Source organism: Hydra vulgaris, chromosome 03 (assembly GCF_038396675.1).
Source record: "Hydra vulgaris chromosome 03, alternate assembly HydraT2T_AEP".
Taxonomy (NCBI): domain Eukaryota; kingdom Metazoa; phylum Cnidaria; class Hydrozoa; order Anthoathecata; family Hydridae; genus Hydra; species Hydra vulgaris.
In genome coordinates this window covers 54,566,762-54,590,993 of record NC_088922.1, presented here as the reverse complement: position 1 = coordinate 54,590,993, position 24,232 = coordinate 54,566,762, and the positions used below count along the sequence as shown (strand labels likewise).

The following is a 24,232-nucleotide window of genomic DNA, read 5'->3' as shown; positions in this document are numbered from 1 at the left end:
GGTAAAAACTATTGATATTTGAAAAGTTTTTCCGAAAGAGATCTTTTCAAATGAGATTTGATTAATCAAAAAAAACACGACAAATTCTTGGAATTATTAATTCAACAAGTTCCCGCAATTTAATATTCAATGGAAATAGAAAACGAAAAGAAGGAATTAAACTTTTTATATATAACAGTAATGAATACAAATATTATTAGCTATGACTTTAAAATCCATCGAAAATCCGAATATACAAATAAAACCAAACATATGAAATTACGAATATACAAATAAAACCAAACATATGCAATAACTTCTGGAGTCTTCAAGGGTTTTATATCAAGAGCCACAAAGTTTGTTCCCTACCTTAAAATACTTAAATATGAAATTTTTAATTTAAAATAAAATTGTTTGTTGAAAATGGTCATAAAAGATTAGAGTTAGAGTTTGTTATATCTCAAAGTCAAAAACAATCTTGCTTTTGACTTTGAGATATAACAGTCGCAGATAAAACAGAAAATGGTGGCACAACTATAAAACTACCATGGATTCCTAAAAAGGATCAAAATAAAGGAACGACTTCACGAGATTCGGTGTTAAAGTTATAGTTAGAACAGCAATTTTAAAAACAATTTCATGCAACAACAAATTTAAATTTATAACAAGTTGTAATCCGGGTGTGTTTAAACCTTACGTGTTCGTGCGGAGGCTTTTATATCGGAGTAATAAAAAAGAAAATTTTAGAAAATTAAAGAAGCATCGAGCATCAAGTAAACAGCATAAAAGGCAATTAGAATTCTTCCGGAACCAAAGATTTGCCAAGGTATAAGGATTTGCCAAGGTACCAAGGATTGCCACGGTAAATTTTATTCAATGCACCCGAAAACAATCGCACTTAATTTTAACTACCAAGAAAAGTAAGGGAAAGTGAAGTAAAGAAAAGTAAGAGAACCCCAAAAGATCAATTATGCCCAAACGAATTACTAGATAAGGAGCTTCACACCATTTTTGAACAAGGACAACGTTTGTTAAAAATTGTTAACTATTTGGCGCGTCAAGGATGCAAAATCAAGGTCGACTCTGTGGAAACAAAACTATTTTCACATAAATAAATTAAGAATTAAGTATTAATTTTTTATTTGTTCCTGTGATACTTCAGTCTGATTAGGTCAAAACGTCACACTATGCGTCACACTCCTACTAAAAAAAGGAAATAGGTCAATATATTTTGAAATAATTTTTATACAGGAATACATATATTTATTTTTGTGCATATTTAAAAAAGAAATTCAGAAAAAAAAAACCGGAGTTTTTAATTTTTTTTTTCCAATTAATATGGTTTAACGGTAATAAAGAGTTGTAAACCAAAAGTGTTCTTTATTGAACACTAATGCATGTTTATTTATTTTACCATTTTGTTTTTTGTAAAAATAGATGACAATGGTTTTTTGAGAATAATCTGAGTCAGTTCTCTTTACAGTTCACAACTGTAAAAACAAATTGAAGTGTTTTACTACAGAGGTATTTCAGAATAATTTTTCTTTACTAATAAAAAAATCAATATGTATGCATAAAATTTGTATCAAATAAAAAGTTGGCTACCTCTGCAGTATTATGGTTTAATCCATTTTAATTAGAAACTAATTACCAATTTTATTAAAAAAATATTTATGTAGTTAAAATTGGAAAAATCATTTAGAAATGTACGTAAAAACCTCCTTCTGCTTAGTGGCGCATATTATCTTGTCGTAAAATACAATTAAAATATTGCAAAAAAAACGTATATATATAAAACCCTTAAGATTTCATTATAAAGATAAACTGACGTGGAAAAACTGAAATAAATTAAAAAATCTTAACAGACGTAAATAAAATAATCTAGAATACGTTTTAAGATTACTAATAATAAATTTATTTATCTGTTACTTCAATGACAATATATTTATCTGTTACTTCAATGACAATATATTTATCTGTTACTTCAATGACAATATATTTATCTGTTACTTCAATGACAATATATTTATCTGTTACTTCAATGACAATATATTTATCTGTTACTTCAATGACAATATATTTATCTGTTAATATATTTATCTGTTAACATATTTATCTGTTAATATATTTATCTGTTAATATATTTATCTGTTACTTAATGACAACATATTTATCTGTTACTTCAATGCATAAGTAGAAAAATAAAATAACTGCAAAATTTCAATTCATCCAAGTTCAGAAGAACTTTTCCCTTTAATTTTTATCTTGCAATATTAAAAGCAATGCCAATAAACTTTATTTCTCCTATCCCAATAGACACACGGACGTCCCAAACAGTTCGTTTAGAGGTTCACAACGGACGTCCAACTTTTTTCGTTCATTCAACGATTAATTTTGTTCAGCTTATTCTCATACCAACGCCATTTCTAGCAACTATAAAAAATAGAGTCTTAATATAAGAAATGAAGTCTTTTTTTTACCCACAAAGCCTAAATTTAATATACACGTGTTTTTGGTATTCAACACGAGTGGAAACCCTCATTAGGATATTAATAAGGTTACTTCATAAATAATTAAATCCCAGTATTGACACAAATCATTACAAAAAAATGAAAAGAGCAATTTTTTCGACAATATTAATATATAAATACAATCTAGCTAAAACATTATTTTTTGGCTCGTTTTAATATGTCGACAATGGCACCCTCGATGTTGCTTGCATCATATTTTGCACCAATTTTGTCACCAACAATAGTATCTAAAGAAATAATTTTATCACAAAATTGTCTGTCAATCATAGAGCATGTTTTAGAAAATCAAAAAAAAAAAACAATTAATTTCGAAAGCAAAGTAAAGAAATTTTGCTTTTGAATTTGATTTCCAAAAAGTCAACAAGCTAAAAGACATCCACATTAAAAATTTATATACTTGTTATAAGTTTTGGAAAATCATTCATAAAAAAAAATAAATTTATAAATAACGACCACATATATATTTGCAAATAATGAATAGGAGAAAATGAGCAACGTATTACTGTTTCACATTCTGCTATTTATTGCTAACAAAAATATTTCAATTTTATATAGGATGAAATGGCTACAAACTCCCATTCAATGCTCATCTTTCATACATTTATAGTAAGGATAATAAGAGTCATTTATAAAGAGGATAATAAGGATAATAAGAGTCGCTCCTCCCACTCCTTTCATTTGAGTGACCTTAAAAATTATTAAAATAAATTAAAAGCATGATTAAATATTGAACCAAATTTACATATAATATAGAGTCACTACATATTGTGAGCAAATTGATCACCTTTTTTTACAAGTTTTTATAAGTACTAATATATATATATAAATATATATATATATATATATATATATATACATATTATTTATTAATAATTAAACTTATATTTAACCACAGCGGTCTTGTTTGTCAGGGTTGGTGTTAAAGTTAATATATATATATATATATATATATATATATATATATATATATATATATATATATATATATATATATATATATATATATATATATATATATATATATATATATATATATATATGTATTTATGTATGTATCGTTCTAGAGCATTCTGTTGAAATGTTTTAAAAATTTAATTGTTCAAGATTTGTTAAGTTTTGAGATTTCTAGCATAAATTGTTTTAAGAATATATCATAAAACGAACTATTATTTTAATAATATGGTTCATTCTTGGAGCCACGTCTGCAAAGCCTTAACTCTTTGTTTACAAAAATAAATGTTTTATAATATATATATTTTAAATTTTCAAAATATTGAAAGCTTATTATAAATTATAGAATTTATTAGTATATTCTTACTTTTTATTTAAAAATTTATTTTTTATGTAAATATAATTTTGCGTATCTGTTCTTATTCTAATGTAATCTTTTAAAGCAATTTTTACGATTTATTTTGTAAACAAAGACTTTCATCAATAATTGCGTTTTCAATGAAATTATTAATTTTTTTTTTTTTTTAACTTTTATTTCGCTGATTAAACAATATTACAATTTTTCATATAAAATAAATTACATCGTAAACATAAAAAACCTTTATAAATAACGTTTTTAATCTTTTTTATTTTTAATATATTTTAATACGTTTTTAATCTTTTTTATTTTTAATAAATACTGTTACGGGTCATCCATAAATGATGTCAGTGTTTTTTCTCAATTTTTCGACTCCCCCTCCCCCCTTTGTCAAACTGACAATTTTTGGCAACCCCCCGTTATATATGATGTCAGTTTTTGTGTACTTTGTGTACTAAATGCTTAAAAACCATTGATTTTTTTTTCTGACTAAGTTATACATTTATATAATAGTAGATCTCATCAAATTATATTATATAATAGTCGATAAGCTTGGTGATAAGACAGAACTTGTCTACTTCTTGCCCCAGCCATGGATTTATATATTTGTATTGCATAAACTTGTAAACTTTTCTTATCGGTGAAATACATAATAATAATAATAATAATAATAATAATAATAATAATAATAATAATAATAACAATAATAATAATAATGGTATCTCATTAAATAATCAACTAAGCAAATAGTATTATATATTTTTAATATAACCTTCCAATGGGTTGTTGAAGTGATCATCGATTAAAACAATAGGTAGTGAATGCTTTCCGCGTTCTAAAAGGATATCGTGTTCTTGAGGTACAATCAAATTCGTTGCGTCAACTTCATTTTCATCTAACCATTCAGCAGTTTCCGAACTCTTCTGCAAGGCGATTGCTGCTAAAAATTCTGTCTGACGCTTGGCAGCAATACGAACAGGTTAGACCTTTTTGATTAGAGGGAGTGTAATAGCAGAAGGATGGATAGAACCGTGCTTTTTCAACATAGCTTGATAGGCAAAGTAGATATTGCACTTTTTACAGATTCTATCAGCTTGGATAGACTGAACTGATGGACAAAACGCATCATACGGCAAAATTGGAAATCCTTCAGCAGTACGAGGAAGAATACTTTCAATGTTTGATGCGATGAGCATAAAGACAGATGATGGAAACAATTCTTTTGCTCCTTCTATGACATCTACTGCTTCGAACCCGTCTCTCGTTTGGTTGACAGGGACAGGTGGCGGAAGAAATCTTGCTCTAATTATAGAGTAAAGTAAGAGCTTTTAATAGTCCAACAACAAGAACGATTTTCACATTTCACAATTTGAGTAAAATATTGACTTGTACGAAGATGATCGGCAATCCAACGTTGATCTTGTAATAAAATGCTCCTTGACTATAGCTCTGATTTGTCTGGACCAATATATTCTGCAATGGTTGAATAACCGTCAATTTGTAGATCAGACCAAATATCAGCCAAAGCCTGTCGAGCAAAACCAAAGTTCTGTTTTCCTAAATTTCATCTATTGTCCTGCCTGATTTAAAAAGATATGTTGGTTATTATAGGTTAAAAATAATATTTTTATTTTTACAAATTAACTTTTGTCAATGTAATTACCTTGAGAATCAAGATGAGTTCGGTAATGTTCGTGCGGAAGAATCACCCCAGATAATTCTTTACATAGAGGTGCCATTCGTCGCTCAGCTCTGTTGAACGCACTGCGGCCTGGAGCGTTCGTCATGATGAAAAGAGCGTCAAGATTATTTTTCAAGAAATGGTGAATCCTGATTTCAATTACTTTTTGGTATCTTAGATTTTCGTCGGGTCCTCCATCGACGCTAAACACAACGATAGGCTTAACCATATTAGTTTGAGGATCTCTGGTAATAGAGTCGAATTCTTTCATATCCAAGAGCCACTGAAAGTCTAATCCATGAGCAAAAGCGGTCGAGAATGCGTGTTTTCCTGATCCAGAATAAGTAACAGCATCTGTTTTTCCGAGACCATCTTTTTGATCGTAATTACAGCGTATACAGATGGCATAAGCTTGTGTTTAGCAGCCACGACCCAGTCGTGATCCGGGAGAGTTACCCTGTACTCCAAATGCATCAACAACGGCGCCTGTTTTTTGGCTGCTGCAATTCCAATTGGTACTCAAGACTTGTCGTCTTGGCTAATGAAAGACACTTCATCTGGCCCTAAATAGAACAAACTTCTTCCACATATTTTATAGTTGAACTGCAAAAGAGTCCGTCAACATGTTTTAAAGGAGATTCATTCTGAGGACTAATCAATCTAAAAAGGACTGTTTTGACGTGCTTTTTGCTTTCTAATGTTCCGTAACTTCTCGGAAGTAGACGAGTATAGAGGGTGCTCTTGCTGATTGCAAAATAGTTGTTAACATTTCAAGGATATTTAAAATAGTGCAAGCACTAATTAAGAGTAAAATTCTAACAAATACAATATTAACAAACATAGCTAAGCTATCATTACCCGAAAAACCTCTGACCGACGTCTTTCATCAGCGGACGAACCATGGAGACCAATATCCATAATCGTCTTCAAAAGAAGAGTTTGATCTACTTCTAATTACGGTCGACCAGGTTTCTTTCTGATTTTTAGTTTTTCTTTCACTTCTGGATGCTCCATGCAGATTTCCTCCATTCTAGCTTTTTTCAGTTCTTTAGTTTTCTTCTGTTGAGCTTGATCATACTTATTTTTGGCCAGTTCTTTACAAAGATGAGCTAGTTTCTTCTTTTTCATTTTCAAATCGTCCTCTTCAGCTTCAGCAATCAATCCACTTCTCTTTCTTGTCTTCAGTCCAGCAACTTCACAATTTAAAGCTGCAATCTCAGAATTGAGTCAATCTTGAGCCACTGTTCTTGCATTTTTTTGATTTTTCGTGGTCAACAAACTCAAAGTTAATGCACTTTGTTGATCATCAATAGCAGATCGCTCATTTGTGGGCTCAACAAACTGAGAGTAATTCTTGTCAAATTCAAGTGAAGTATACGTGGGGGCAGACTGTTTTATTTCAGAGTATTGGCCCAAAATGATAATTGCTTGCTCTTGAACTTCATTGCCTTTTCATTAAATAAATTGATTAAATACTCTTGATTCAAGATCCTTATGCACCAGTTTCTCTTCTTTTAATGAATTCCATATACTATGAACTTCTTTCTGGATATTAGCCTTTTTTTTATCGGGATGAGCATTTCCATATGAGACCATCAATAAGTTAAGTAATGCAGTTTTATCCATATTTTAATATTGATTTATTAGTATTGTTTACATCATAATCAGAATAATGATTTTGCTCATCGTTAGCGTAAGCTTTTTAAAAGAGTTTCTTCAACCCGCTGGGGAGAAATTAGCGTTTCGAATTTTCAATAGGCTTTATGCGTTTGCATTGCATCACTTTTTACAGTCAACTAGAGAGCAATTAGAGTTTCAAATTTGAAATAACGACAATTTAATTTCAAAAAATGACAAATTTATGAGTTTACTTTTATGAGTTTACTTTGAACCACACTTTATAAGCTATTTTTATTATGTAGGCCTTTTTCATGTGCCACAGCATAAAAATAACTAAAATAAAAGTCTTCTTGAATATTTTGGGGCCCCTAACATTGCGAGGCCCGGGGCTATGGCCTCCTCTAACACCAACCCTCCTTAATCCAGCACTGGAAATAAGACACGAGTATATAAATAAAAATTATATTATACTCTTTGATAAATAAAAGAACATTTGTTTTCTTATTAAACAATCGTAAGATGTTACTCTATATAAAAAATGTTGCTTAATTTTATAAACAAAATCATAAAAGAGCGATGTTTTGAAAATATTTGTTCTAAATGTAATTTATTTTGCTTAAAGTTTTTTCGCGCTATGTTCCAATTTTTTTAATTGCTAAAGAGCTCTCGAATACTGACCAAGGAAATAATATTTAGTTGCGAAAATCTGGCCAGATTATTTAGTCGTTTTGAGAACATTTCAAATAACAAAAAAAAAAAGCGCAAAAGAATATTGGATCAATGAGAGACAATTACAAAAAAAAAGAAAAAAAACTAAGAAAAGAAAATAACATATAGACTTTTACTGTCAAAGTGAGTGAACGTTAGAAGTTACTTTGCATTTTCTTGCATTTGAACTTGTTTTCAAAATATTTTCAATAATATTGAATCTCTCAAATAAACTTATTAGTTGTTTTTTTTCATATTGTCATCATTCAAAATAAAATCAACATCTCAACTTTGTTCAATGCTTTTAAGCCTATCAAGGAATTGGGCTAGCAAATCTTAAATCTGCTGAAAATTTTCTGCAGATTTAAAGCAAAGTGCATTGAAATTCCAAATAAAGAATAAAATCAAAAAAATACGGATACATTTATGTATCAAAAAGATGCATGGATGGATAAAAAAGTTATTGAAAAAATATATAAATAGTTTTTATTTTTCATGCAAATGAAAAAAAACAAAATAAAACTCAAGTTAAAGTTAAGTTAAGTCATCTCTTGAACTAAAACTCTAGCTTCACTAGTTTTTCTTAGCTTCTTAATGCATTTACATCTTTTTCGATCATCATTGCCAACAATTTTATAAGAATTAGAAGTACAAAAAATAGCTACTTTCTCTTTAACTTCCAACTTGTTCAAACCTAAATTTATTTTATGTATATATATATATATATATATATATATATATATATATATATATATATATATATATATATATATATATGTATATATATATATATATATATATATATATATATATATATATATATATATATATATATATATATATATATACACACACACACAAGAAATAATTGTCTGATAAACCTTTATTGGAGATTTCTGTTAGTTTAAAAAAATATTTTAACTATAACTAAATTAAACTAAAAACGATTTATTAGCGAAATATTTAGACAATCCAATTTAGCAGATAAACTTTTTTTTAAGGTAAACTTTTTTAAACAACGTCAATACATAAAAATTATTCGAAATTTTTAATCAAGAAAATTACTTTACATCAAAATTTTAATAATATAGAACATTTATTAGAAAAACATTACAAATATTTTCGGTTGTTTTGGTAATACTGAGATCAGTAAAACGTAATTTCCGTAGGAAACGTAAATTTTAGTTGGAATAGAAATTTGATATTAGGGGAAAGCAGGGCAACATGGGGTTCGTTTTGAAAGCTCTGAGTTATTGCAAAACTATCAGTCATGAAGCAATAATACTTCTCAGTATGTTTATGTTATTAAAATGATTCATTGCCTGCATGAATTTTCAGTTTGAAAATATAACAATTTGAAACAAATGTTAAAATAAAAAATTGATAAATATGTCATATGGTCACGTGACTGGGAAAGATGACTAGTTATGCAATTTCTGCCTCCATTTTTATAAAATTTTAAAAACTACCAACAACTTTAACCAAAGTAACACAAAATAAACACACGTTGCAATAAACTACTTCTAAAGAAGTTACACCTGAAAGACACCATCCATTGAGAAACCAAGGAATTTTTTTAAAGCCCAAAAAGTAAACGGGTATAAATGGGTATAAAATGGGTATAAAATGGGTATAAAATGGGTATAAAATGGGTATAAATTGGGTATAAAATGGGTATAAAATTGCGTTAATAATATTAAAAAAAACCATTTGGTGTTTTAAAATGCAAGATGCAAATACAGTTGCGTTTTTACCTAAATTTAAGATTTTGTGTTGAGTTGTTACATGAAAACCCATCTTGCCCCATTCGCCATGTTGCCCCGTTTTCCCCTATTCGGGTTTTAAAGTAAATTTAGATTTCGGAATTTTGAATACAACTTTTTGCAAAACTTTAACAATTTAAAATTTTTAATAAAGAGTTAATAAAGAATTTTTGGGTTATTTGAACTGTTAAATGAATAAGTTGGTGTTAACTTTCTCGAACGTCACTAAATGTTTGACGTCACTAAAGCTTTTTAAAAACTTATGAAAGCCATTTCTATTCAAAAACAAATATTTTTTGAGAAAGTTTGATTAAAATTAATAAAATGGCAATAACTTTCTTGAACGTCACTAAATTATTATTATAGTTATTATTATTATTACATTTGTTAAACACACAATATATAATACAAGAAAGGTAAATAAATTTACATTAAAGATAAACGTAATACAAACCTTTTAGAATTTTTTCTTCTAGAATATCTTAAAGACTGTTCTGAGTTCCTTTGAGTTCCTGTACTCAATTGCATATTTTAAAATTTAAAAACGTTTTTCAGGAACTATTTTTTTAAAGACAAAAATTTTACTATACCTTTTTGCTTTGCATTATTTTGGCAAGATCTAGCCAAAATAATGCAAAAAAATATATTAAAATTTTTGTCTTTAGTTTATCTAGATTTAGTTCATGACTTATTCGCGAAACTTTGACACCATCAAAAAAATGGTGTGGAGCTGTTTGGTTTTTCAACTATGACTCAGCAATATCAAATGTTATTTTATTTTTAAACAGGCGAATAAACAAGTTCAGCTAGTTTTGCTGTAAGATTATTAATATATTCTGGATAGAAAATAAAAGATGGATATAATTTTTACTATGGTTTGAAACGTTTAGAAGTAACTTTAGTGCATTCCTTCTAACTATATCAAATTTTTTTATTAATACTTCTTTGTATTCGCAAAGTTTAAGACCTTACGTTAGTGTTGGAACAGCTTTTATATAATTTTAAAAAATATATATAAGTTTCTATATAATTGGACAATAGAGCTTGGATGATCAAAACAATTTCCAGATTTAACAGGAGTTTTGATTACTGTCCTAAAATTTAATATCTTATGATTAAGCTTTAAAAAATTAAGTGAAAAAAAAGGTGAACTATCGTTATACCGTATAAACTATCATTATCCCTTATGAAGCTTAAATGACTAAGTTTATCATTCTAAATAAACTATCATTTTCCAATATAAACTATTATTGTCCCATATAATGTTCTTTGAATGTTCTGATGAGATTCTGAAGGCGTCTTTAGACTTGTTTAATTTTAGGTGAAAAATATCCACTTTTGCATTTTTATCTGATATCACACATACCTCGTCAAATTTTGTACACGGTGAAACTTGAAAATTTGCAGAGGTATATAAGTTTGCTTTAGTGTTTAGGCGATTTTTAAAAACTGTTGGAAAATTCTTTTGTGATTAAGTCTTTTTTATTATTTATAATGTACAATTGCGTCGTTCTTAATTTTTTTCAAAGTATTCTAAAGATTTTTTGGATCTTTTTTTTAATTTTTTAATTTTCAAGTACTTTATGTAAAAATATAATTTTTAGCATTTATGACAGCATTTCAGAAACTTTTTCGTGCCATTCGGTAGCGATTAAAAATTACGACGGTTTGTTTTTGGATAAGAATTGGCCTCAGATGCAGATTTTGTTACAGTATAAATTTCGAAAAGTTCTACATCATAATTGTTGTTTGTAATGTTGTGGCATTTAGTATGTATTATTATATAACTGAAGATCATTATAAAAGTGTAAAAAATTAGTGTTTTTCTATGCATAGTTTGAAATGCTGTAATCGTCTGTTATTATAACAGACAACTGTAATTATAACAGACAAAATATGAGAGATCATTTACCAGTATCGATTGAAATTGGAATTAATTGAAAATATCCTCAAAAGTTATATATTTTTTTTATACAAAATTTTTTTTTGAGAAGATTAGTTCCAATCAATTCTGGTAAATGATCACTCATATTTTGAGGTAATAAAGGAATTGCAAAACAATTAGAATACAAAAGAAACGTTTACCTTTAGAAAGCTATGTGATCTATGTAAAATGGTAATATGTTGTCTTAGGACCAGAGCTAAGACCAGAGAGAAGAACATTCGACTTTATAAACTTTGACAAAGGCACGGTGAAGTTATTGTTAGTTGAACTAGCTCTCTTTAATAAATAAATTATTTTGTAAGGAAAAGATAAAAAGTCATTAAATATAATGACTACGCTAACAACCTAGTTTTTCTAAATAATTCCAGTTACTATATCCAACTGGCTTTTGTGTTCATCTAGCAATGTATGATTATTATGCGATGATGAGAGCTAAATGCCAATAATCATAAGGTTAGTTTAGCCTGGCAGAAGAGAGAAGAGTGATTTTTTTTAAAGATGTTTTTTATTATGAAATGTTCTTGATTCGATAACCAGTGTTCGCATATAAAGGTTTTGTCATTAGAAACAATCAACGACTTAAATTGTTTGACGTCCCTAAAGGTTTTTAAAAACTTGTAAAAAGTCATTTTTCTATAAACACCAATAACCTAGTACAAATATTTTTTGTGAAAAACTTTTTGTATTCTGAAGTACTTTATTATTATCCTACAACAAACACACAATACTTTTTTAAAGTTCTTTGTGCATTAGGTATGTACGTGGATTCCAGCTGGAGTTTGTAACTTTTAGTTCATTCCGGTTACGGACGGAATTACAATATTTCAGGCCGGAATGCCAGAATTTATTTTTGACATTTATTTTTTAAGACACGTGAAACAGACTAAATTGAATACAGTGTAATACAGTGTAAATTGAATCAAAAAATCGTTGTCCTTTAAGGCAATAAAGAACTATAGGTAAACCTAGGTAAAAAATAAAAATTTCTAAACGAACATAACTTTAATTCTAATTATCACATGTGCATGGATTTCCAGAGGTTTAGGAATATTGTGGTTCAAAAAAAGTTGCTCTCCAGTTTTGGTCAACAAACTAGCTCTTTCATCAGAAAGGTTACTTACCTTTGAGAATGGTCTCATTTGAAATTTTACTTAATTTTTAAATAGTCAAAAGGTATTTGATGCTTATCACAGTAAATATTCAAATTTTAAGCTAAATGGGAAAATAGAAATAAATCAATAATTTTAAATATAAATATTATGCTTGTTAAAACTTTTAATTCATAAAATTATAAAATCAAATAAAAACAAGATGATAGATTTAAATGAAACAAGAACCAAATTAATGAACTAGATTATATATAGTATAGGTAATAAACAGGTTTGTGGAGCCGACCCAGAGCTGGAACCAAAGCCGGGGAGCCGCTGTTTTATGAGGGAGCCGGAAATCCAAAATTAAGTGGCTTTCTCCACTCGCTTTTTTTTTAAAGGAATAGAAAGTATGTTGTTGGTTTTTACAGTAGACAAATATTATTCACTTATTGTTTAGCTAATTTTTTGCATAAATTATTTATTGAATATTTATTTTTATTTCTTTTATTAACAGTTACAACCTTGCCAAATTGTAATACAAATATATACACTAAGAATTTTTTATTCAACAAAATACTATCCTTCGATCACCAAAAAGTGCGTCTTGTCCAAAGGTTAGTTTCTTAGATTGTTTCAAAATACTGGTTTTAAGTCATAATAAACAAAGTAGATAAAATAACATTATTGCAAACATATTGAGACACAAATTTATTATCATTATTGCATTATTGCAAACATATTAAAACATACTAAATATTATACAAAAATTTTGACCATATAAAGTTTAAACAAAGTAATTTTAAAGCGCAAGTTAAAATACTTATGGATGCAAAATGAGTTAAAAGAGACATCGAGCACTTCATCATAATACTGTTCAAGAGCAAGAAAAAAAAAAACGCACAAAAAAAAAACTTTAAAATTTTTTGATGTTACTGTGTCTAAAAATGGAGACTCAATGTCGCTTAGAGTACAGAAAAAACAAGCGATGCTTGACGATTTTTTTAACAAAGTTACCATCACATTATTGGTGAGGAAAAATAGATTTTGACCAGTGATTTGCCATTAAGGTAAACCGTGAAAGTACTTGTTACAAAATTAAAACTTTTGCGGAATAAAAGATTTTAAAAGTGATTTAAATGGAAAATTGATTTTTTCGAATACCAAAATGGTAGGTACTTTGATGAAATTTTCAGAAATATGAACACCATTTATCTTCAAAGTTGTGGTGCCCACACACGTCAACTTGCTTTAACCGATGTAATGAAAGACTCTGAGATCAAAGCAATACGTAAACGTACGCGCAAGGTTGCAAATGCTTGAGAAAAGTATCCTTAAAAATCCTGCTTTTGTGACATAAAAGTTTCAGTACGAGGATCTCACACCTGAACATTATGTCTATGTTTGGGAACTGGTAAAAAAACAGTTGATTGAGGGCAATTTTAAGAAGTCTGTCTCCGCCTAATTCATAAAGTATCTATGAAAACTAAGAAGGCAATACTAATGAGAAGTTTTTTTGGAGAAGCGGTATTTGCAGGCTTGCACTTTTCAATGTCTTTTTAACAAAGCGCAACAGGTATTTTATTTCATATATTACAAGTAAAAATGCCTTTAAATATTTATACTTTAGAGCTTTATTAAATGCATAATAAATATAGAACTATTATTTCTAATCTTTATAAAATCTTAAGTAGTTGCTGAAGACACTCTGTGGTTGGTTCGCAAAAAGATAATACCTCAATATAGAAGACTTGTCTCCGAAAAAAAATTTTTCAATAGAATGGAGCTGGCAAGAAAACAAAAAAAACCAGCATTCAATTTAAAATGCTATTAAATAAGTAGGTATAGAGGTGCAAGCATTTAGAGATGCACTTTAAAGTCTTTCCAAATTCGTACACATCTATTTGAATAAAAAGGATATCTTTGCATGTAAAAAAGCTCTTTCTGACGCCAGACCAAAGAAGCCGGTGACATTAAGTCTCATTGATGATTTAGCATTTTTATGGAGAGACGACGAATACATTTGATTGCTATGAAATTTAGTTTTGGATTAATAATATATTGAAATAAATGTATATTTATCCTAATATTTTTTTTATTTTTTAATGTAGTATGAGGTTGTAGAGAACCGGTACTAATACATTCACCTTATAAACATGAATATTGTTTAAATAGTAATTGCTGCAATTGGTTTGGATTTAAGTTGACAAATGTGATCAAAAATAAATGTTCTAAAATTTATAATTTTTTTTCATAAAGTCCGGGAACTGAAGCCGAACTGGACATATCTTATGAGACGGAGCCAAACCGTAAAAAATGTTCCATTGCTCCAAAAGGCTCCACAGGCATAGTTATAATTATATATATATATAAAGACTAAATTTATGAATATATATTTAATCTTTAAGGTAAAAAGTAACAAAAACATAATTTTTGTTCCGACCGAAATTTTATTATAAATTCCGGCAAATCCGGTTCTGGCCGAAATTTGAAATTACATCCCTACTCTGCATCTTTATATCAATCACTGTTATTTTCTGAATCCCTTGAGCATCAACAATTTATATAGTTTAACTAAATATCAATTAATAGACTTAGATGAGACGTTTAACTCATTGTTTCTAAGCTAAGATTTAGTAATAAAAGTTTACTGAAAGAAATTATCATAGCAAAAATGCCGTTTATATGTTGGTTTTTTTTATAAAATGATTATTATTACAGCTATTGGCAGTGTCTTTGATCTATAACAATGCGTTAATCGTCCATTTATTTATACGTCCTTGCTTTAACAAATAATGCGTAGTTGTTTTCTTACTTTACTTGATAATAAACGTATTAATTAACATATTTGTTTTTTATAATAAAAAACTTAAATAACAAAATTATTTAATTGGTTATAAATGTATTGGCATTTACAACAAAGTCTAGTTTTCGTATTATCATTAAAGTTTCGCGTCTTCTTGTATTAGTAATTTTAAATTTTGGAGAGTTAACTTTGCTTATATATTTATATGTTGCTGACAATTCCTATATTTAAGAATTTTACATACGCATATAGTTATATGCATATTTTTATAATTTAATAAAACAGCAATATTCAGTATTTTTTATTACTTTTACTTTTTTTTATAACCGAAATATATGAAAACAACATTTTTTAATCGTACGGGAAAAAGGCTTAGAGAAAAAATAGACAACTGTTAGCCTCCTCCTCCCCTCCTCCCACTTCAAAACCCGTGTCATCGGCTGTGGAAACGGCTGGGGAATTTATATTTTGGGATTTTTTTGTTTGTTTATTTAACAATATTTTCTGCTGAAAATGTCGTTGGTACATAATATATGAAGAACACGGAAGCTCGAAGAGGATTGTAAGATCCTGTCACCGACAACCGTTTAACAATACAAAAATAATAAGCCAATTATTTCAAAAAAATATAAAATGTAAAGTAAATACCGTTCAAGAAAACCTTTATAAAAATAAGATAAGGTATCTTAATTATCAAACACCGTTTAACAAAACAACAAAAAATAAAATCAAATATTTTCAATTACATTAAGATAACACTTATAAAAGAGAAACGAGATCAGAAGAACTCGAAAATATTATCTATTAAGATATAACTTGTTCAGTTTGTTTTAAAAAGTAGAAAAATTCCGACTTTGGGAAAAATCGAAATTTTTTAAAACTATTTTGTTCCACAAAAAAGCTCCGCGACAAGATATAAGAGACCTTCCAAAATTTGTATGCGAATAATGTTGATAAATAAAATTGTCATTTCTTTGATCATATTTGTTTTTGGGTTTTATTGCATATAAATTTTGAAATGATATAGGAGTTAAGTTTATCTTACTTTTAAATATAAAGCGAAGAATGTTAAAAACATTTAATTGGTATATATTAAGAATACTTATTTTGAATAAAAGTGGTTTTGCATGAGTAAAACGATCTTTAAAATTTATTAGTCGTGCTAGACGCTTCTGTTGCCGATAAAGAGGATCTAATTGACTTTTTTTAGCACTGCCCCATGCGATATTTGAATAATTTAGATGGCATTGAATAAGTGAGTAATAAAGTTGAATTAATGCGTGTCTATTTAAAAAACTTCTCGCTTTATATAATACTCCAATATTTTTTGAAACTTTGTTGCGCAAGGTTTCAATATTATTTTTCCACGTAAGGTTTTCATCAGAAAGAACACCAAGAAAAACTTTTAATTTAATTATTTTTATACTATAAGTTTTATTTAAATATTTTCTACATATATATTATTGAGGCATATCATTTGGCAAAAGATATTTTTTGGATTTTGGGTGAAATAGATTCCATTTATTTTTTTTGTTAATTGATAACTTACTTGACTTAAATCATTTTGAAACTTTAATTAGGTCTATGTTCATGTTATTAAATAGTGTTATGATATTATTCTGGACTTTTTGTCAAGAATAATATCATAAAATTTTGTATCATCAGTAAATATTACTGTTTTTAAATTTGAGGTATTATAAAGATCATTAATATAAATGAGAAAAAGAAGTGGTCCTAGTATAGACCCTTGGGGAACACCACATGTTATATCTAGTAAATTTGTAGTAGAGGATGCATCAATTTGCACATACTGTTTACGATCGCTTAAATAGCTCTTGAGTAATTTTAGAAAATTACCACAGATTTCATAATTTTTTAGTTTTTTAATTAGAATCTCATGATCTATCGTATTGAAGGCTTTTGATAGTTCTATAACCACTGCAAGAGTAAATTATGATATTTCAAACAAATCTGCAATATTTCTAGTCAAATGAAGCACTGCGTATTCAGTGGAATTTTTTTTTTAAACCCATATTGGGTTGTATTTAGTACTATTATGGTTGTATTTAGTGTATTTAGAAAAATTATCATAAATTTTATTGTAAAGAATCCTTTCAAAAATCTTTGAAAAACCAGAATGTACAGAAATTAGACGTTAACACTACCAGACATTTTTTCGTTTTTCACTTAAAACTAATAATATTCTTTGGATGGCCCTGAAGACCAAATGCATAGCCAAATTTGTCAGGGTCAAACCATTTTTTGGTAAACAAGAGGTACTGGTTTTCCCATTTTTGTAATAAAACTAAGCAATGTTGTTAGGGTATATGAGTGTATAATTGACAAAAGACAAACTAAACAGGATTGTAAGTCAGCCAGCAGAAGTCAGCCATCATTCTCTCATCGGCACGCCCCTGGTAGCGATGCTCAATAATTGAACTCGTTTGGTGGAAATATTTTCCATGCTAGTCTGTAATGTTTCTCTCAAAATGTTTGAGGAAAAAGTTCAAATGGCTATGCAAAAAGTGAATCTTTGGGAACATGTGCACATTCATTTCTTTGAAGGCTGATAACAATTCTGAGATGATGTCTTTATAGCCGTCCGACCGGTGCTTGCCTGAATAAATGAGAGCAAAGAAGAAATTCTTTGATAGAATACAAATAATATGTTCTTAATTCCTAAAACTTTCAGGTACTTACCCAGAAAGTTTTCCACACAGTCTTTCAAAGCCTTCTATGCTCTGAGCTCAATCGGGGACAAGGAATCAGTAAACTGTTGGTTTTTTAAAAGTTTTTGAGTGACTGGTCCAACGAATACTCCTTCCTCAACTTTTGCAAGTGACAGTTTTGGAAAGGTCTCCTTTATGATTTTCATCGGTTTGCCGTCAGAGTGTAATGCCATAACAAAGTTCTTAAACAGGCCAAACTTTATGTGCAATGCAGGTATAATAACTTTGTCAGACTGAACAAGTGGCTCATAGCGAGTATTGTGAACACCAAACAAGGTCGCATTGCCTCGTGCTGGCTACTCATTTCTGATGTAATGCTCATGTTTAGCGCGGCTATCCTACAAACATATGAAGTATGTGTATTTCACGTAACCTTCTTGCATACCTGTCAGCAGACCTACAACTTTCAGATCCGAGCAAACTCTCCACTGAAATGTGTCATAACGAACAAGCTGCAAAATAGATTTTATAGTTTCATAAGATTCTTTTGCTGTAATTGAGTAAGCAATCGAGATAGTTAGATATGCGTTCTCATTATGTAAAAGGACCGCATTTACACTTCTTGTGCTACCATCGATGAACAACCACCAGTCATTCTCCACTTGTGTATAGATACCCGTCTTCATCAACAAACCAGGAATATCACAACAAAATACTAAGTTATTGTCTTCACTTCTCTTAAAAAATGGCATGTAAAAAAATCTCTTAAAAAATGGCATGTCTCTTGTTTTATAAACATACGTTCTCGTTTCCTTCGCAAAAACACCAAATTCGCTTAACATTGAACCAGCCAAACACGCATCCTGTTTGGATAGGCTAAGTCTCCTAACAAACAAGTCTAGCTGTCTCTGGCTGACAGACTTCGGCTCGTCGTTAGGCAGCCAATCATCATCTTCATCGCTCTTCTTCATGTTCGGCATATCATCATCATCACTCAAAACAACATTGAGAAGATCAGAAGAAAACACAGGAGGTTCTTATCCCTCATCATATGCTCTCGGTCTTATCGCTGATGGTAAGTCAGGGTAATTTATGCTATTAGCTGTCCTTCTGGTAAATTACGCTGTGTGTGAAACAAAAATAACAATCAGCAACATGATCTTTTTGGTCGCGCCACGACATAGGTGTGAAAAAAGGCATTCTCTTCAATTTACCCTTAGACCACAGGGACAGGTAAGCCAGACACTTAACACAGATCTTATAGGGGGCAAAAACCTTGTCCTTATCCCCTAATTTATCTTGAAATAAGCATAATACAGGGACTTAACTTGTGGTGTAATGGAACGCTTATCTTCTTTAAACATAAACCTCCCGCAAATGTAACAGAACTTGTTAGGATCGTTATACCACTTCCGTTTCTGAGACATTCCAAATAATATGGAAAAGCAAAAATAAATATAAAACAGTAAGAATTATAGTTCATCAAAACTGAAACTTAATATTTGATCACATGAATTAAACGGTGGGTGAAGAATTAGATAAAATCGCTAAAAATAAATTGGTTCATTACAACACTTAGAATTATCACCATTTTCACAAATTTGTTTTTCAGCTCAAGTAATAATAATCTTAAGTGATAATAATAATGTTAATGATAATACATGATAAATACTTTAATATCAAGTCAAATAAATGTATTTGTCCTATACATTCATTAGAGTAAAAGCATCATAGAAATTATAACCATCGACTTCTCTTAGTATAAATTATATGAAAAATGGAGAAATAAAAATTTCCATTTTACAAAAAAATGGTTCGACCTAGACTATCAAAACTATACTTTTTCTTTCATAATTCATAAAGTACTGAATGTTTTCGTTACAGTTTCTCTTGTATAAAAATTCATGCCTGGTAGTGGTAGTTGTATTTAGTATTTTGCTTTTAGAAAAATGATCATATTTTATTGTAAAGGATCTTTTTAAAAATCTTTGAAAAACCAGAATGTACAGAAATTGGACGTTAATTAGTTATATTTGATAATTCCCCCACTTTAAATGATGAAGTCTGTTGATGCTGAAATTATTTCTGTATAGTCAAAAATTTCAGATAATTTACTCATAAATTTTTTAGATAATATATTTTCAAAAGTTACATTCAAAAGTTTCAGATATTATAATGCATAAATAAAAAAAGAAGTTAGGAAATATACAAACTAGAAAAAAGTGTTGCTTAGTTATTAGTTGAGTAGTTAATTCACGTCATAGCAATTCACAGCAGAATAATCTTTTTAGAATGTAGTCAAAAAATAAAGGCGATAACAACTTAGACCTAATCTAGTAGCTAATAAACATTTAGTTTATAATGATTTTAAATTCAATCAGAAAACCAGGAAAAAAAATGTTTATTGAAAAAAAAGATTTCATTTTCATCTTTATTTTGCGAGCTCAAAGAAGATTAAAAAAATCTCAGATTTGCAATTATAGAAAAATAAAAAAAGACAAAAAGCTTTAAAAAGGTAAATTGAGCCATGATACCAATATTTTTTTTTTTAATAGTTTAGACGGATTTAAAAAACTTTCGGCAATAAAAACTTTGACAAAAAATAAATATGACAGAAAACTAAAAGCTTAAATTTAAAATCTGGTAAATGTGAGCTTGTAAATGTAAGTGAAAACTTTCTAAATCTATACGCGAATCGAAAATTTAACAAATTTAAGATTTTAGAAGGGGCAAGCAATAATAATGATGCTTTGAATTGTTTTGAAAATATCTAATACATAATTTTACAAAAATTATTATATGAAAACTTTATTGGGTTTATGTCTTAATGAGTTTATGGACTTATGAAAACTTTTTTATATTCAAATTAAAAAAACACGTGTAAGTTTCATGCTTACATATTTTTTATTAAATATTAAAAATTAACTAATTTAAATATTAGTACGTAGATTATTGTTCATATAATTATCAACAAAAGTATATTTATAAATCTATTTGTAAAATAATGATATCTTTTATAAAGTTTGTTGCAACATTGTCGTTGTCTTAAATTTTTAGCTTTGGGGATCAACATTTCATTTTAAATCATTTTCAATTAGCGATGTTTCATCAATCGATTTTCTAGATGTCAATAATCGTGATGCTGTTGTTAAAATAACTGTGAATAATAATACTAATAAAGTTGCAGAGTTTTGCAAAAAATACACATCAGCCAATGTACTTCAAGTTATTTACTCTCTAGGTATAAAAATTTGGTAAAATTAATTATTGTATTTATTGTTATTACTTTTGTCGTTATTATTTTTGTCATTATTATAACTATATTATTATTGTATATATTGGGTCTATTATTAGCGTTATTTTTATTTCCAGGAGAGTCATCTTTTCAAATAATATCTAATTTAATTTATGATGTTGATATCGTTTGTATTTACCCTTCAATATCGAAAGAGTTTTCTGGTAAAATCACTCATTTAGATTATGATGTAAAGCGATATACAGTAGTTTTAAAATGCCAATCAAATAAAGAATCAATAACGTTGGAAGTCTCATCATTTTTGAGCAATTACGAAAGATTTGAAAAAACTATATTTAATACACAAGGAGATTACAAAATTGTTCAATCAAAACTGAAAGATGAAATTGACTGTTTCCCAATGTTATTCTCGAGTTCAAGTCTTCACGAGTTTTCAAATCATATTTGTGAATACACACAAAATTTATTAAAAGCGAATGATAGTAATCTTTTATCTTGGAAAGTTATACATTCAAAAGATCCTCCATTATCTGTTATAGAAATTCGCGATAATTTTGGAAACATAATTTCCACTTCTCACTCCGTTGATTGCTCATCAATTCCCACTGAAAAACAAGTTTCAAATTTGAATAAATGTTTTACTTTAGATCCTCGTTTTGAAAGAGCAATGTTAATAAGGGGAACTAGAGGCGACTGGGGTTTAATAAAAGCTTGTTGGAAAGATTTTAAATACTCAAAATCCGTTGTTTATGCAAAACGTGGAAAGCTAGATGTTCAATTGTTTATGTTAAACGGAGTAGAATCGACATTTGTAAATGTGGAGTCGAGTACTTTAGGTACAGAGTTCATAATAAATAATTCGATTACTGTAAATTTGAACTTGGGATTTATTTCTTTAACTAAAGATTTAAAAGATGTACCACAATGTTTATGCGTTGGTTTATCTATAGCTGTCTTATTTGTTCTCTGCCAACCCAGACCAGCGCCACAAAATGGTATTTATAATGATTCTCCATCAAGTTTAAACTTAAATTCTATGTACATGTTACGTGGAGCAGGTTTATATTCTAAATTGCTTCCCAGAGCTTATCACCGAGTTTGTAAGGGCACAAATTTTTTCCAATACTCCAGCATGGAATTGATAACCGGTACCATTTTGGCAACAGAATGGATTAAAGATGCTGGGCTTTGTGGAGGATGTGGAGGTGGTGGTTGTGGAGCTGGTGGTTGTGGAGGTGGTGGATGTGGAGGCGGGTGTGGAGGTGGATGTGGAGGTGGATGCGGTGGTGGATGAGGAGGTTGATGTTGAGGTTGTTATTAAGGCTCACGTTGGAAATAATGCTGTATTATATGTAAAATATTTTTTTAATAACGGTAATTTTTTTAATTTTATATAATTTTGTATTATTTGAAACAAAAATAGACATCCCAGTGTCCATGCATCGTCTGTGAGACGTCTGGACGTCCGTGAGACGTCTGAAGCATGTCCCCCAGACAACGCGTTCTCACTTGGATGTTTTAAATATATATGTATATATATATATATATATATATATATATATATATATATATATATATATATATATATATATATATATATATATTCAAGATATGTTAAATATATATGCTTAATGATATATTTATTTGAACTTCGCATATGTAGTGTGTTTTCAAAACATTTTATATTTAGTATATTAGTTTTATAATTTCTGTCAAATTCAAGTCAGTAATTGCTGTTGTTAACAAATCATGTTAATCAAGTGACTTTATGATTAAATAAATTAACGCAATCAATGTAGTTTTTTTCAAAGCGGTTACAAGTTTCGTGTTTTTCATATAACGGGTTGAGATGAGAGTAAGAAACTTTTGAAATGCAATTAAATAATTTAAATAAATTTAAATAATATATCCGCGAAAAAAGTTTACAAAACGGTTCTTTGCTGCAACAAATTTAAAATTATATGAGTTTTTGAATATAATAATGTTAACATTCTTTAACACATTCTTTTAAATATTATATGAAATATAAAACGAAAATTTAAAAAAATTTAAAGTAAGTGGAAAAATTTGTGTAATGTCACTACCGATTACAAAAGATTATATGAAACAATCAAAAATCAAACAAAAACTATAAATAAATTATTTAAAAAAGGAAACGGAAGAAAGAAAAACTGTCTGTGAAATGGCATTTGATGCTTTTATTTGAAGACAAGCAATATTCTCTTAGTCGTTGTTGCAAGCACGCAGAGTGCTTTTCTTAGCTAAGTTTGAAATTTTTGAGTCTTAAATAAATAAGAAAAATCGTTTTTAAAATATTTAAAAAAATTAGTCCAAATATTTACCCTTGAGGCACACCAAAACCCATTCTGAAATTGAAGATCCTAATCTTTTACTGTTTTTGAGCAGAAAGGCAAGATAATAAATTTTGAAACTTTTATTAGGAAAACCATTAGCTTCTAACACGGAAATAAGCAATTTATGAAGATTTAAATTTTATGCTTCAAATTTATAAGTATAGACTCAGACCATATTTATCAAAACGTTTCTGTCAGGTTTTATAAAATTTTCTTTTTATAAAACCTGACAGAAATGCGTTTATGCAAATTATGCGTTTTTTCATAAATAACCATTTCAAACACTTTTAAGAAAGCTGGTAAAATACATATTAGACGACTATTAGATGGAAGTGCATTAAAGCAGGAAAATCACCTTTTTCCTTATTCATGTTGTTATCTGGCCAGAGATGATATTATGTCTCTTGGTGGTAAGCCAGAACTCTGACCACTGTGTCACACTCAAAAACTCTAGTGATACCATCAGAAGTAATTAAAAAAATCAAGCTTACAAAAGTTATTTTCAAGTAGTTTAGAATGCATG

The 24,232-nt window shown here is 28.6% G+C and overlaps 1 protein-coding gene across 3 annotated transcripts in view; it reads left to right on the top strand.

The window, feature by feature from the left end:
- Positions 1-22,901, top strand: part of LOC100205457 (uncharacterized) — a 36,369-nt gene extending 13,468 nt beyond the window's left edge. For 2 of the 3 annotated variants that reach the window (XM_065793709.1, XM_065793710.1), the window contains exons 3-4: positions 21,157-21,340; positions 21,472-22,847. In XM_065793709.1, coding sequence (XP_065649781.1) covers positions 21,157-21,340; positions 21,472-22,649 — 1,362 coding nt within the window. In that variant the 3' untranslated portion in view covers positions 22,650-22,847. Of the gene's footprint in view, positions 1-21,156; positions 21,341-21,471 lie in introns of all 3 variants that reach the window. The other variant, XM_065793708.1, reaches the window with a different exon arrangement.
- Positions 22,902-24,232: the final 1,331 nt, after the last annotated feature.